The 14,668-nt window shown below is 47.1% G+C and overlaps 1 protein-coding gene and 1 non-coding gene across 24 annotated transcripts in view; one reads left to right on the top strand and one right to left on the bottom strand.

Annotated features, from left to right (window-relative positions):
• The window catches only part of RyR (Ryanodine receptor), a 180,467-nt gene that overhangs the window by 21,216 nt on the left and 144,583 nt on the right, over positions 1-14,668 (bottom strand). For 12 of the 23 annotated variants that reach the window (XM_065237788.1, XM_065237783.1, XM_065237785.1 and 9 more), the window contains 15 exons: positions 11,880-12,068; positions 11,610-11,809; positions 11,022-11,546; positions 8,889-10,959; positions 8,747-8,827; positions 7,626-7,725; positions 6,594-6,703; positions 6,420-6,517; positions 6,132-6,356; positions 5,300-6,067; positions 4,503-5,234; positions 4,306-4,443; positions 3,044-3,253; positions 2,687-2,980; positions 42-2,622 (listed from right to left, as the gene is read on the bottom strand). In XM_065237788.1, coding sequence (XP_065093860.1) covers positions 42-2,622; positions 2,687-2,980; positions 3,044-3,253; positions 4,306-4,443; positions 4,503-5,234; positions 5,300-6,067; positions 6,132-6,356; positions 6,420-6,517; positions 6,594-6,703; positions 7,626-7,725; positions 8,747-8,827; positions 8,889-10,959; positions 11,022-11,546; positions 11,610-11,809; positions 11,880-12,068 — 8,322 coding nt within the window. Of the gene's footprint in view, positions 1-41; positions 2,623-2,686; positions 2,981-3,043; positions 3,254-4,305; positions 4,444-4,502; positions 5,235-5,299; positions 6,068-6,131; positions 6,357-6,419; positions 6,518-6,593; positions 6,704-7,625; positions 7,726-8,279; positions 8,380-8,746; positions 8,828-8,888; positions 10,960-11,021; positions 11,547-11,609; positions 11,810-11,879; positions 12,069-14,668 lie in introns of all 23 variants that reach the window. The other 11 variants (XM_065237801.1, XM_065237799.1, XM_065237798.1 and 8 more) reach the window with 3 other exon arrangements.
• On the top strand, positions 13,477-13,560 carry TRNAL-UAA (transfer RNA leucine (anticodon UAA)). Its single transcript has one exon. It is a non-coding gene; the product is annotated as a tRNA-Leu (tRNA).

A 14,668-nucleotide genomic window follows, 5' to 3' on the forward strand; every position in this document is an offset into this window, starting at 1 on the left:
AGATTAGCCATCGACATTTCGCATATTCGTGAACTACTTACGTATTCTGTGAGCATGTTGTACGGTTTGAGACGCGGGTGGGTCTTGTTGGAATCAGACCACTGTTCTCCGTAGCTCCAACCGTTCTCGAACTTCTTGCTAGCCCAGGCATCGTGATAGTGTTCGCTGAACTTCTGGGTTATCTGGTTCAAGTCGTTTCTCAACTGTACCACGGTGGTATCGATCGGTTGTGGGTTGTAGTGCGGTTGATCAGGACTGCTCGTTGACTTACCATACATATCATCTTCGGATGTCTTCGACAAACTGTAGTCCGGTGGAAGAGCGCAACCGATGGCGATCAGGCAAGGCAGTGCTTTACCGAACAGCTCCGGATCGTAGTCCATGTTACTAAGCGAATCGAAGATGTTCGAGAACAGCAGCATAGTGAGACGCTTCTCTTCGTCCGAGGAAGCTCCGAATTGTGACGCTTGACCACTGCCGGTCGTTCCGTAGTACTTGGCACAGCGATCATAGTGCAGCGTCAACAGCCGCAGTGCGACGGTAGTATACTCGGACAGTTTGGAGACATCGACGGTGAGCTTTCGCAGAAGTTTCAACAACATAGCTGGATGCATGGCCGAGGTCAGTGCGACCAAGAAGTCGGAAACTGCCTCACGCTGTCCCTTGGTAAGCATGCGATTCTTGGACATTCGGTAGACGGTGTGCAGGGTGGCGTCCAGCAAGCTGGCATAGTTTTCAGCTTCGTTGTAGAACTTGGAGTGTTTGATGAGCAAAGGCAGAATGGAGTTACCGATGTAGCGATTCATAGACAATGCCATGTCGCTTTCGGAACCGTCACTACGATCCAGAATGGTAGCTGCTCGCAGATCCGGCAGGAAAGAATCTTCCAATAGACGATAGTACAATTCCTGCGTTTCAATTCCATAGACACGCTCCAAGAAAAGTACCACACTCTGTTTGTGTCCAGGAACCAACCCAGATGGCATGTCCGATTTTGGTCTCTCTTCACCGTCAGCGGGATTTATTAGGGTAAACTTCAGACCCAGAACACCCTGGAGATCTTCCAGTGGTACCAGGGAACGCAGAATGGCACGAGCTCGCAGTGATTCGTTCTTGCCTTGCTCGATAACCGATGCATCCGGTGCGCAACGGCCCAGCAGATCCACCAGCGTACAGTAGAAGCACAGCATAGCAGCTCCGGTATCGATGTAGTCCTCGTCATCATCTCCCTCCGGAAGTGGATGCGAGAAACCCAAGCTAGTGACCATACCTTCTGCATCATCGTGCATCTTTCGACACTCGGCAATCTTCTCGGACATCTTGTTGGCGTCTATGATGGCTTTCAGCAGACCTTCACCTTCACCACGAAGCGCAGGACCCAAGCATTCTGGACGTCGAATGAGCAAACGAATGACCAGATTGGCATTCTCCTCGACGCTTTCACCGTTGACCCACACGCAGAATCGCAGGAAGTCCAGATAACGTTCACCTTCCACGGGATCCCAACCAAGATCCGGATAGCCACGTTCAATCAACTCGGAATTGCTTTGCAAACCGCAACGAGATAGATAGACGGCGATCTTCTCCAAATAGTGTTCGCGAAGAGCCAGGGCGAGCTCGGTGTTCTCCATCAAACTGGAGTATGCTACGTCCAGTGGAGTGGAACCTCGAAGGCTAGGCCTGGACAGCAAGATGTTGGAGTTTTCCAGCAAGAAGTCGAAGTGATCGAACATAGCTCGCTGATTTTGACGACCTGTGCGACAGAAGTAACACAGGAAGCGACAGCAAGCCACGACCATCTGATGAGAGGTATCCTTCTCCTTCGGCGGTGTCTCCTCACCCTCACTGGACTGTACAGGTGCGTCGCTTTGAGCCTGAGCGCGTCGACCCAGAGTGTTCATCATTACAGCCATGACGTTCTCGTGCACTCTCAAGATACGAATCAAATCCGGATGCTGGAAGAACGTATGGTTGTTAACCAACTTCCACAAACGTTTGCGCATCAATTCCTCTTCCTCTTGGCTCATCTGCACTGGCAAGAGGGCACGGATCTGACTCAAGCCGATCCACATGTTTGCAACATCGGCAGTTGTCTTGGAGTTGATGACATACGTTTTGTTCATAGCACTGATCAGTTCACCGATCGTATCGTACTGTCTGACCAACAGGCCGAACATCTCACGAACCAGTTTGGGGTTTTCAATTTGAGATTCCTCCGCCCAGGAGACGATCTGCTTGATGAGCACCTTTCGGAAGATTTCTTCCGGAGTTTTCTTCTCAACCTCTTCGGGTTCTTTGGGATCCTCCTCCAACTCCTTGACGGCGTTGATAAAATTGTACAACTTCTTCAAAGCTCCCGGTTTGGTGTCTTCTGTGGCATCGGTGGATTCCTCCTCCGGTTCCTGCAGTGCGTTCAGAGAAACTTTGCCCATCAGCTTGTCATGGAACTCTATCAAACGATCGCGTAGTTCAGGTCCGCATGAGCCGTTCTCCAAATCTTCACCTTCCAGGTTCTTGAAACACAGAATGGCGTTCATCTGTTCTCGTGGTGGACAACGGAATTCACGGGTCTTCTTGGCCGCTACAGCACTCGGCATGTCCGATTGTTTGATCTCGACGTATCTGTAAATGGGGAGTCGTGTGTCGTTTGAATATTCAGATGACAAGAGCTGATGGATTGACTAACCTTCTTAGCTGATCCTGTTGTAAATCGCACACATAATCGTAGGCGAAAGCAACGATGCTTTCCGTTCTGTGCCGCAACTGGACGTCGTACAGATGATGTAGCAGATAGCACATTTGAAGCTTGGCACCTTCGGCCATCTTCATCGTCAGCAGACCCTTACGATGTTCATCCTTACCTTCCTTCACGAATGCAGGATCCCACGTCTCGGGATCGATCATGATCAGCAGCTTCTCGACGTCTTCGTTGATGATCACGCCGACCAACAGCAATCTGTCGATCAGCTTAATCAGCGGCCTAGAAATGTGGCGTTCGTTAATTCACCTCCGGACGGAATTCCCGATTGGCTGAAATACTCACAGGAACAGGTTCTCGTTGGAACCTCCGATCGGATCACGGTTGTGTACCTGATTGATCTCGACCGCCTCCTTCAGGGCGGTCATAACAAACTCCCGCACCACTTGGAGCGGGAATCTTGGCGAATAAAGCGAATCAATTGCCGGAATCGGTTCACTGGAAGAATCTGGTGCTACTATTGTTGGCAAATTCGATTGTGGGGGTGTGGGTGATCTGGAGGGGAGAAAATGGCATGCCCAAAATGTAGAGAACAAAAACGGGGGTCGGGGACAACTAATAAAAGTATAAGAGCTAGACGTAGACGTAGCTGGATGAACGTTTCAATAGGTCCGATCTGCATCGTTTGATTCTATCCGTAGACTTTCTTTTACCGCAATAACTCAGCTTCAGTCCCAGAGTTGTGTTTGACGTTTTGGGCACTGGAAAATAAGTGTGGCGAAAATCACACAATGTGTTCGCATAGCCGTACTTATGAATAGAGCAATTCCACGCCAAATGAAGAATCGGAAAAACTCGACCTTTTCGGGATTGCATGAAACTTTGCATAATTGTTTGTTATGGGCTAGGATTCTCATTTCTGTTAAAATTCGGCCATTTTAAATTTGTAAAATATTCAAACTGGCTTCCTTGATTTTTTTCAAAAAAATGAAGCAAGAAAACGGCACTTCTGATTGAAATGACGTCTGAGACAAAGTTGTAGAGCAAAATAATGTATTTGTGAGAAAAATATACAAACAAATGTACTTAACAATTCCATGTAAAAATAAAAAAAAACTCAAATTCCTTAAACCTTAAAATAATATATATTAAAGTGTCCTTTTCCGATGTTTGAAATAAAATAAAAAAATCTCATGAAAAATTAAATTGTTTGGAATGTTTAAACTATGGACACCCAAACCAAACAATTACACAAAAGGTAGTGGAATTAAATGGAAATTACTAATCCTTCTCATACAAATCGAAGAAGGTCGTTAAAGTTGATGAAGAGAATCGATCATCGCAGATAGGACCTTTTGAAATGTCCAACTAGACATTTGCACTTCTATACTACACAGAGAGTGACGGGAGGTAACAAATAAGAAGCGACAAAGTGCTGCTATCTGGTGGAGGTTAGTGTTCTTCTACGAGGGTTAGGAGCATTGTGCTATACGATGAATAGCTGTGCCTACAAAAGTACACCTATCCACACTCATCACTCGGGGATTAGTTCAGACGGGGTTAGAGTAGATCACATTTTACTGCTTCGTTGGGGTGGATGTACTTACGCAATCTCGGTCATGTTCATTTGGGGTTTTACGGAAAGGGTTTGAAGGGATCTAAGCGAATGACACATCTCCGGGTCCGAGTATAGGTCTTTCAGTTCCGGACCCAATGGGATGATGAATTCGTTCTTACAAACCTCCCTGTGAATGGAAATGAGTTATCGTTGGATTGATGGAGGACTACAGTTCGCCTAGCTTACATGGTGTTTGCATGGGATTCCAGATGGAGAGCGATCAGTAGATCGCAGAATCCTAGACGGAGTGGTCCGCTTAAGTATTCCGATTGGATGGCGTACAGCAACTGCTTCTGGTCAACGTGATTGCAGAGCGCGTGGGCTGCCCGGTAGTTGGATTGGTAGCATAAAGCCGAGTAGAGAGTTAGCGTGTGAGAATGGAACGACAACAGTCGATCCATTTCGATCAACTCGAGGATGTCTATGCAGCGATCCTCTTCGGGTATATGCAGAGCCAGCATGGATACTGGGTCTTCACAAAGCATTGACCAACCACGAATGTCGGACAGCTTAAGGGCATGCACTTGCAAGGCAGTGTTTGGCACACGGGCCCACTGGTGGGGCTTCAAGCATTGAACCTTCAACCTGGGTGGGAACTGTGGGTTGATATGTTTGTCGCCAGTTGGAAGAACTGCAGCCGATAAGGGTAGGGTGGTCGGCGTACGGCCTAGTTCGATTTGGAGTATTTCTTTGCTCGTGGCTTCGACAAAAATAGCTGGAAACAGTTTGGTTTCCGGTTCCATAAGGAACACGTGTGAAGTTTCCTTACCCTCGCAGGTAAAGCGAATTGTACCGGTGGCGGTATCAACGAAGCATCCAACAAACATTCCCTGGGAAGCTCCCTTGCCGGAGGCATCCTGCGAGACTTCGTTGAACAGCTCGTCTGCTCGGACCATGTAGCACGATTGGCGATTGACGCTGGAATTGGAAAATATGCGTTACCTTCTTGATACATACAATACAATCCCGATAACTGAACTTACACTTCCACGGTCTTTTCGTTTTCATCTTCGACGTAGATCGCAGCGTGGCGAACCTTGTCCTGATTGAATTCTTTGCTATGTACGTGGTACTGCGTGGTGACCCAACCGACGTAGACATGGGTCGGATCCTGACCAGGGAAGATGCGAACCCCGTAGAAGTATTCGTTGATCAACTTCAAGCAATCTGCATCGTAGACTTCGTTTCCGAATGACTCGACTCCCTGTGGGCTACCCATAGACTTACGTTCAGCAGCCATCTGGGCGGAACCACGGATATCGGCATTGGAAGAACGCATCGTCGTACTACGGGCGACTGTACGTTGCTGCATAGTTCCCTTGCGAGCATCCGGCTCTGGTGTGCGCCGATCCTTCAGCTTGTCCTTGCTTTGGTCGCGTTTCTTTCCGAACAGTCGGAATGGACTGCGGCCACGTTTCTTGCGATCGTCCTCCAATTCGTGATCTGAGTAAGCGTTTTCAGCATCGGACATGTGCATTTCACCGTTGATTTCGATTCCTGGTGGACTGAGGCCTTCCGCTCTGCGAGAACCACGCGTCGGACGCTGTGGTCCATGACGCATGACATCGTCGGACTCGACACCGTCTTCGGAGTAGTTGCGCTGCAGACCCTTGAGGTCGTTCATGGTGAAGCCACTCTTCATGATGTGGTCCATGTGAGCACCACTTGGCTGGGTTTGGTGTTCGGTTTCCATCAGCAAACGATGCTGGCGGATACGGATCTCCTCCCACCGGTGCATCTTCTCCGTTTCACTGAAATAGGGGTAAGTGAGCTTAAAAGAATCTGGCTGAGTGCTGAGTGACCGAGGAAACTTACTCGATGAAGGTGTCGTCGCAGGTAACCGGAAGCGATAGACGCAAGAACTCCCAGTTGGCCTTCTCCATCGTTTCGAAGGTGTTGTGCGAAATTTTCAGACATGGCGGCGTATCGGCACCACCCGGAATTCGGGTGACGTCGATTTTACAATCCGGGATGTCTTCGTTGTTTTCGAAGATCGGTTGATCCTTCGTGTACCAGTGCGTAACGGCGCGTTTCATGTTACTGAGAGCGAAGGTGTAGGTTTTAGGTTAGGGTTGATTGTTCATGACCTTGCAGATTACTTACACGCAGAAGGGTTCATAGCCCTCTTGCAGACCGCAAGTGGTGAACCATTTAAGTGAGTCGACGTCTTGGCCGTAGACGACGCGGGCTTTCTGACCGATCTGAGAGTTTTTTTTGGGGCAAATATTCAGTATTGATCGATATTATAAGCAAGTGGAATAAACTAGCAAAACTCACTCCAATGGTACAGGCCGGTACGAATCCGACTCCTTCCGGAGCGTTAACATCGGCAAAGGTGGTTTCTCCGCCGAGGGCGTCCATCAGCAGTTCTCCGTTCAACGAGAAGCCTGGTGGGACGTTCAGAAAGTGAGGTTAGGTTCATTGCTTGTAATTCGAAAGTCCAAAAGGGGATAGACACCAAACAGAAGCTATTGTCATAAATTCTCGCGTTAGTCATGCTGTTAGCTCAATCAAAAATTGCCTTCGAAGTTAGCTAAATAAGCGTATTTAGTTGATGGCAAAAGCTGAATTATTTTCTTGAAGTAGTCATTTTCTTTGTATTTACAATGTTTGTTAGACGTCACATTGAAACTCTTGTTCAACTACGGTGGGGATGGAATTTCGAAAAGGATGACGTTTAATTTGGAGTTTTTAATGACTTCCAATGATATGAGCACGATTTGTGAGATGGGTTTCGGGCTATGGAAATGATCAAAATTTCATGCATTCAAACAAAATCAATTTTTGGTTACATTCTCTTCTACTTTTCTCGCTATTTGCAGAAGAATTGGAGCAGGTGAGTGGCAGTCAAAAGTGCAGAGTGGATGTAAACAAAAGTGGGATGTTTTGCAAATGTCAAACCAATCAAAATAAATCGAAAGAGAGAAAAAAGAAAACCCAAAGAAAAAGCGCTGGCCAATCAGAATGATCTGTACAGTAAAACAATCGGCACTACTATCATAAACTACTGGTAAAACTAAGGCAGCCTTAACTATTGGATTTGTTATTATGTTTATGTTGCTTTCAAACAAAACTCTGCTGACGGAAAGATCAATACTTCCCAAAGCGTACAAGGTGATTAAATGTCAAAAATAGTAATAATAGAAAACAAATATGATGCAAAGTAGGCGGTTGCAGCTTGCTTTGCCACGAGATTGCTTGGATGCGTTTGAAAAACTTAGTAATTTGCTTGCAAGACTGTTTTGGTTGTCAAGTTGCTTTCAGTTTTAGGTTTTGGTTACGGTTTTGGCTAAATTTGAGGATTCTTACTGATCGTATGATCCACTAAGTCAAGAAATACACCAACGATATCGCCAGGTACCCACTGTTTGCCGAATGATTCCGTTGCACCTCCAGACACTTTTTCTTCCTATAAATTTTCAAGGGAATTGATTTTTTTTTCAGAGGATTTTGAAATACGGATTAGCCAATCGTTGACGTGAGTGTCGAGTTATGGTATGAGAGTGTTTGGTGGTTGTTGGTTTTGTGTGTATGCGGATTTGTGTGAGTAGATTGTGATCGCAGTGGGCGTGGTTGAGATTCAGTGTTCAGTACAGATTGAGAGAGAAAAGAGAAGAAAAGAGAAAGAGAACAGTTTTAAGTGGAACGAGACGAAGTGTTGGCTCCTAAACAACGAACAACATATATTAGAGTGCGCAAGTCAGGCGAGCATCCGACGAATCCGAGAGCATGGTATGGTAACCCTTCTCTCGAGAGGAGTCGTCGAAGTCTCACGCAACTGATCGTCAGCCTACTGCGGTGATCGGAGGCATAGGGTTACTGGGATGACGACGTATCAAATCGACTGTTTTGTGAACGAACACGAAGATAAACAATTTAATAACAGAAGAAGAGTTATCATAAATCAAGAAGCCTTCGCCATTTCTTTATTCAACATAAACTTTGGGCTGGGGTTGTGCTTACTCATGCTCTTCTCGTGGACGTTTATGAGGCAACCGATGACGTCTCCGACCTGGTATCGTTTACCGAAATCTTCGACCGTGTGCAGATGTAGCTTACGTGCCTACTCAAGAAAGGGAGAAAGCGCGCGGGCGCGAATCGTGCGTTGCGGTAGTAGAGAAGTGGTATTACAGGAAAGTCCGAAATGCCCATCAAGCACGCGGCATAATAGGTTGGTATAGGAGGTCACAGGGATGGAAGTGGAGGTTGTCGGTAAACAAACTTACGTTTGAGATTTAGTCTAGTTCTCTGAATTCTAAATAGCAGTGATTTGGTTCATGATGAACGTGTAGAAGAATATGTCTGGGCTAAAATTTTGTACTGTATCTTCTGATCAAACTGGCTGTGGTAGACAGTGTGCACGAGGTAGAAGGGATGGTGATGTGATTCTTTTTGGGATGATCGGAATCCGTTTTGAAAGCAATACTTACATTGTAGCCATCGAAAGCCCACGAGGAGTCATCACTACCCAGCATGGTACCGGGGTTGCAATCTGCGCGTGCCCAGCCGACCTGTAGAAAAACGAACCTTCAATGACCATCAAGACGCAACTCCGCAATCTAGTAAACGAACCCTCATCGGACCAGCGGTCAACACCTCAAACTCAAAGTACCACTTTCCGGACGTGACGGCATAGTTCTTCTCCGCGCGGTAGGTCCTGAAAGCGGAAAACTTCTGCCGGAATGCTTCGGCAGCCAAGGCTTCGTTAGCCTCTCCAGTTGGTGGATCCAGGTTGTACCCATAGATCAACAAAGTCCGCACAGTTTCCGAAGCTGTATCACGGTTCGCCTTCTTGATGGCTTCATCTACCTTGCTGTAGGGCACCAGATGTGGACTGCGTCGATTCTCGCTGTCTTCGTTCAGACCGTATGTCCATCCCTGCTGGATACGTTCCTTAGCCCACAGGTTGTGCGTATTCTCAGCGAGCAGATCAATCAGCTCTTCCATCTTGGGATTCAGGACGGCAGCGCTCAAATCCAGTGGCGCTGGTTTGTATCCGTTACCCTGCATGTAGGGATCGTTCGGCAAACGGATCGGTCGTATTCTCGCTGGAGGCTTATCCATTGATATGTAGTATCCCAACGCAAGAATGGTCTTCAGCGTCTGGACGGCCAGTTGACAATCGTATCGTTTCTCCGCAGCTGGTAATTTCTCGAATGACGTCAAGCAAGGGTGAATCCTGTACATGTCATCACGACGTTCACCCCAGGTCCAACCGGCTTCAATTTTATTCAAGGCCCACATCTCGTGGATATTCTCCGCCAGCTTGTCTTTGATCGTTTCCACGGAAGCTGGCAACGTAACGGTAGAAGTATCCACCGGCTTCGGTACGAAGGCGCTATCATCTTCCACCATCCATGGACCGGCTAGGACGCTCTTGTGTAGATTACCAAAATAGAAGCACGGATCCAAGCTAAGGTTCTGGTGGGGCATAAGGCACTGAACCAGTGGAGAGAATCCCGGTGGAGGATTGAACTTCAAACGACCATGATCACCACCGAACAGAAAACGGCAACTCAATTTGGACGAGCAGCTGATGACAGGGAAGAACATACCATTCAGATTGAAATCCGTAAAGCATCCATGCACCGGTTCTCCGTTGAACGTAAACCGAATCACTGGAACACTCAGATCCAGCGTACAACCGATCACGTCATTCTTCTTGATGTACGGCTCCGTATTATCCGAGAAAACTATCCGTGTTCTGCGTCCAGCAGACCAGAAGAACATTCCATCGTAACCGTACGAGAACAGGTCATCACCGACTCCATTACCTCCCCATTTCTCACCACCACCTGGGTACGGCACGTACCCGGTCGTATTGGCCCAACCAATTCTCAAGTGCGGGGTCATGTGCGTAGTTTGCTCGATATGATCCATGGTCACCTCAAAGTACCATTTTTGATACACGGCAGACCCTTCAACTCGTCCTACGAAAATGTTCGGTCGGACACTGGCCACATGATCAACCAAGCTGGTCTGTAGCAACAGGTTCTTTCCCGGTAGCAAAAAATCGCAGATGTTGTTCTGAGAAGATCGCACAGCTACGCCGTTACCAACGCAGAGCGAGCACAGGACATCCAAGACTTTCGGATCTCGACCGTGCTTCTCCAACAGCGAAATGATTACCTTGATATGTTCGTCCCGCATCATGTTCAACGCTTCCGGAGAATCGATGAGAACGCAATGCAGTACATCCAACATACCGGAACCTTCGCTGGAGGCTTGCGATCCCAACCGGGAGAACAACCAATTCAGACGGTTGGAGTTGGCAAACTGGGCACAGTTGGTGTGGTTACCCTGGATAATGGCGGCTAACAGCTGGTACAGATAACCGGAGATCATCTCCCAGCTTTGGCCGGTTTCGTCACTTGCCAGGAAGGACGCCAGGAACCCTTGCGAGGAGATGATGTTGATCTTGTCGATCGCTTCCAGGATCAGGTTCAACACACCTTCCTCCTGGAACAAATCCTGACGGTTTCGTAAAGCTCGCAGCCTGTTCTGGCGCTCCTCGTGCTCCATGTCATCTTCCGGCTGAGCAAAGTAGTTAATCAAATCCTCCAGGCACATCACCATTTCGCCGAGATTGATAGTTTGCAGGAAGAACGAATGCCGACGGTTCACCTGCAGAGTTTCAAGGCCACTGTAATGAAAGATTTTGTTTTAGAATAAGCCGCTTTGGTGAATTGAGTTCGGTAACCATACCCGATGAATTTGGTGAACAGATGGCTACACTTGCGGATGACCCGTGCAGTTCTCGATTCCTCCTCTTGGGAGCGGGAAAAGTCCAACCCGTCGTCCATCTTACCTTCCTCGTGCAGGACAGCTTGTTTCTCCTCAACCTTACCGACACCCTTCTTCTTGGTTTCGTAGCTCTTGTAGCTCACCCAGAGCGCCGACTCGTGATGCTGCATGATGACGGTGGAGTCACCGTACTTGATGATCGGTGCACCGATTATCTCAAGATCCTTGTCCTCAAGCACCACCTTCTGGTCATCCTTTTCGGAACGTAGTACGAATGCTGTCTGCGAGGTAGTAGCCTGCTCCCGTGACATCAGAATCAGCTCATTGTTATCGTTGACACCCAGATATCGACCGGTGGTCAGATGACGAATCCGCATTGGATGGGACCAGTTGATGAACCCTCCAGCCCATTTGGTACGGGCCAGCTCCAGTCGCCACAGGGACCGAGCCTGGGACATCACAGATCCGCCTTCGTAGACTACCATGCTATGGAGTAGAATTGATGGTTAGATGAACAGTTCCAGTTATCCAAAACAATCGGAGACTTACTTTTGTCCCGTCTCCTGTCCCCACGTACTCGGTATGGTTAGACACTCGTCACCTCCGTGGAAGAACCGAAGCACATCGCCACCGAAGACGTAGCCGACGTACTTCATGCGTGAGATACCGGTGCCGTACGGCTGGACGCTCCAGTGCGTAACGTGGAAACTCGCGTTGACGATCGATAGGTCATTCTCCTTGGTGGTGTGCTACAAGTGGCATAGACAAACGTCAGTCAACACAAATTTTAAAAACGCGCCTATCTTGTGGGATACGTACCAGGTAACGTTCGGTTGCTACTGAGACCAGAATCAGATCGTCACCGACGCGGACCTTCTCACCCTCGGAACGCTGCTTGCTCGCCGGGTGTACCGTCCACCAGCAGGCTTCGCCTTGGCTGTGCTCCTGCAGACCGACGTCGAACGATAGCTTATCGTTGGAAGACGACGTGGAAAGGCACGCTAGATACTACGGGGGATGGCAAAATCAAAGGGATAATTACTTTGGGAAAATCTTTCAGCTTTGCTTGGAGAGCCATTTCGTGCAGTACTTGGAATCCTGTGTGCCAATTGGTTGTGGCAGCAGCGGCAGCAGCAGGTGTAACTGGTTTCTCACACCCTTTCGTTGGATGATTCATATGTACGGATGAGGGGAAAAGCAATTAATTCGGTTTATTTATAGTCATTTACCTGTTACAACTGAGAATATGTGAAACAAAATTGAATGAGAAGAATGTGGAGCAAGGAAATCTCATTAAGACCGGTTGCCACAGATAACGGGAGCAAAGTGAGCTGGTAGGTGTGGTTTCAAGGCTGTTCAGAAGATTCTAAACCACGAAGTTGTGAAGGGATACCATCACAAACGTCTAGTTTGTAACTCTTGGTCTTAAGCCAATATTATCGTTTGCCTATGTTACCAAACACACACTTGCGGCTTCCATTTCCAGCGAAACATATTTATATCCCACAGAGCGAAAACAAACCGCCTGTTTCTTCCCACTAGTCCCAGCTAGCTCAACCGCAGTCAGTGAAGGATCCCCCGAGTATTTCTGATAATCTAATTTCCGTTTTCTTTTCTTGCATCCCGTTTTCAGCTCCCCACGCACTGGCAGCCACTTCCAGGTTTGGACTTTACCACTTACGGAAAAACCGACTCATAGCTTTTCGTTTTTAGAGTAGCCATTTCACGTCCCACACGTGCTTCATTAAAAACAAAACAATTGTGGCTGAGATAACTGCGAAACAGAACAACAAACATCAACTAACACCAATCAACAAAACGGTTGGTGGTATGTAGGCACCAAGCTGGCGTGAAATGGAATTCACACTTCGAGCAAAAAACCTTTTATTTATGACCGCGATGCGCCACCAGTGAGCATCTGCTGGCTACGCGACCAAAAAACCCTCCGAAAGTCCAGACGAACAGACTCAGTTCAATAGGCAAGGCAGCCACAAAAGCATATGTTTACTCAACTTGCAGAAAGCTTTCGAAATCAATTGGCTCGAATAGAGCACGTATCAGTTGGATCATGATTTCATGTTTCTTGTGGAGGCACGAATCGATTGCGTGACTGACGGTATTTAGCAGCTACCAGTAATCATGCAATATCCTGTTCCTTCTAACTGTTGTTGGTTGATTGGATTTGCATCGGACTCATCATAAGTTCAACCAACCAAAGTCCATCGGGTCGGACTGGGAATGAACCGCTTTAATTGCTTTAACCGCACCGGTTGGTGAATCATTTGTTCAATCTAGCTGATAAACATCTCATTCCTAATGGGATTCATTGCGCTGAAGCAGCAAGTCGGCAGATCGGAAATGTAAAATTACCTTCACTATCTGATTTGTTTGGTAATAATTACTGCTCTTCCATCGGGTCAGAATGGCCGAGCGGTCTAAGGCGCCAGATTTAAGCTCTGGTTCCCGTAAGGGAGCGTGGGTTCGAACCCCACTTCTGACAGTCATCTTTTTTTATGTCCATATTATGATTCACTGGCCGTAGTGCAGCGTTTGGGTGAAGAGAAGAGTATTGCTCTTTTGTTGTGCTAGATAGGGGTTGGAAAATCAGATTTCCATTTCCTTTCTGCGGCGCAGATCGATTTCACACAAACTAAAGTCTGGTCCACTTTGAATTCGGACACATGAAACCAGGTGTTCCTCGGGATTGATTTGAGGTAAGAAAAATTAAATTTAGTTAAAATGAAGGTATTTCATTGTACTTTCAAAATTGCAAAATGACACCAACGCCGTTCAAATGCACTTGCAGACTTTCTTTTGAATTCCCACCATGATCTGCCGCAGACTGGTTTTGAGTCCGCAGCATAAAATCTCTGATCACGAGGAAAGTAAAGCCGTTGGTCCCCGGTTCATGAGTTTGATGGGTCGAAGTAGGGTTCAGGTGTGGGAGCAGACGGATCCTCCGGACGATATTACGACTGCCCAGACAACCAGAAGTCGTATAACAATGTACATATAATATCGTAAATAACTACAGTTTGAGTCAACATCCCATATAAGTATGACATATACCGCATTGTGTTTAAGTTAAATCGTATAGAATGCAAATTTCCGACTTATATGCGATGAATCCTTTTTCCATCGTACTGTACCACAAATTCAATCGGATTACATCGGAAGACTTTTAAAATACGAACCGGGAGTACAAGAGATTTCAAAAGAAGCAACCAACGGCGGCAGGCATCCATTAGGGCATCATCATAGGTAAGTATATGCACATCATCAAAGGTAAGTCACTGTATATACTTTCCCAAAATTACAGCATTTGCAAGATATAAATTTAAAACTACATGACCCAATAAATGCTGGGAAGGGGAAGGACCACCAGAGCACCCAATTGAAGCGATTTGGATGGGGAGAGTGAAAATGTCAACTCCCTGTTGCTAACATTTCGTGGATAAAGGGCGGACTCTTCTTCCCATTCATTGGGGCATCTTCCTGTTGGATGGCTCGTTTTTTGACCAATTGACTGATCAAGTTGTTGGAAGGAGATTCTTTGCTGTCTCAAGGAGATAACTAGGCGAATTGTCGATCAATCCATCCCTTCGTTT

The sequence above is a fragment of the Ochlerotatus camptorhynchus genome, unplaced genomic scaffold, assembly GCF_037179485.1.
Source record: "Ochlerotatus camptorhynchus isolate MF236.1 unplaced genomic scaffold, CSIRO-AGI_Acam_v1.1 ptg000646l, whole genome shotgun sequence".
In the NCBI taxonomy this organism is placed as follows: Eukaryota; Metazoa; Arthropoda; class Insecta; order Diptera; family Culicidae; genus Ochlerotatus; species Ochlerotatus camptorhynchus.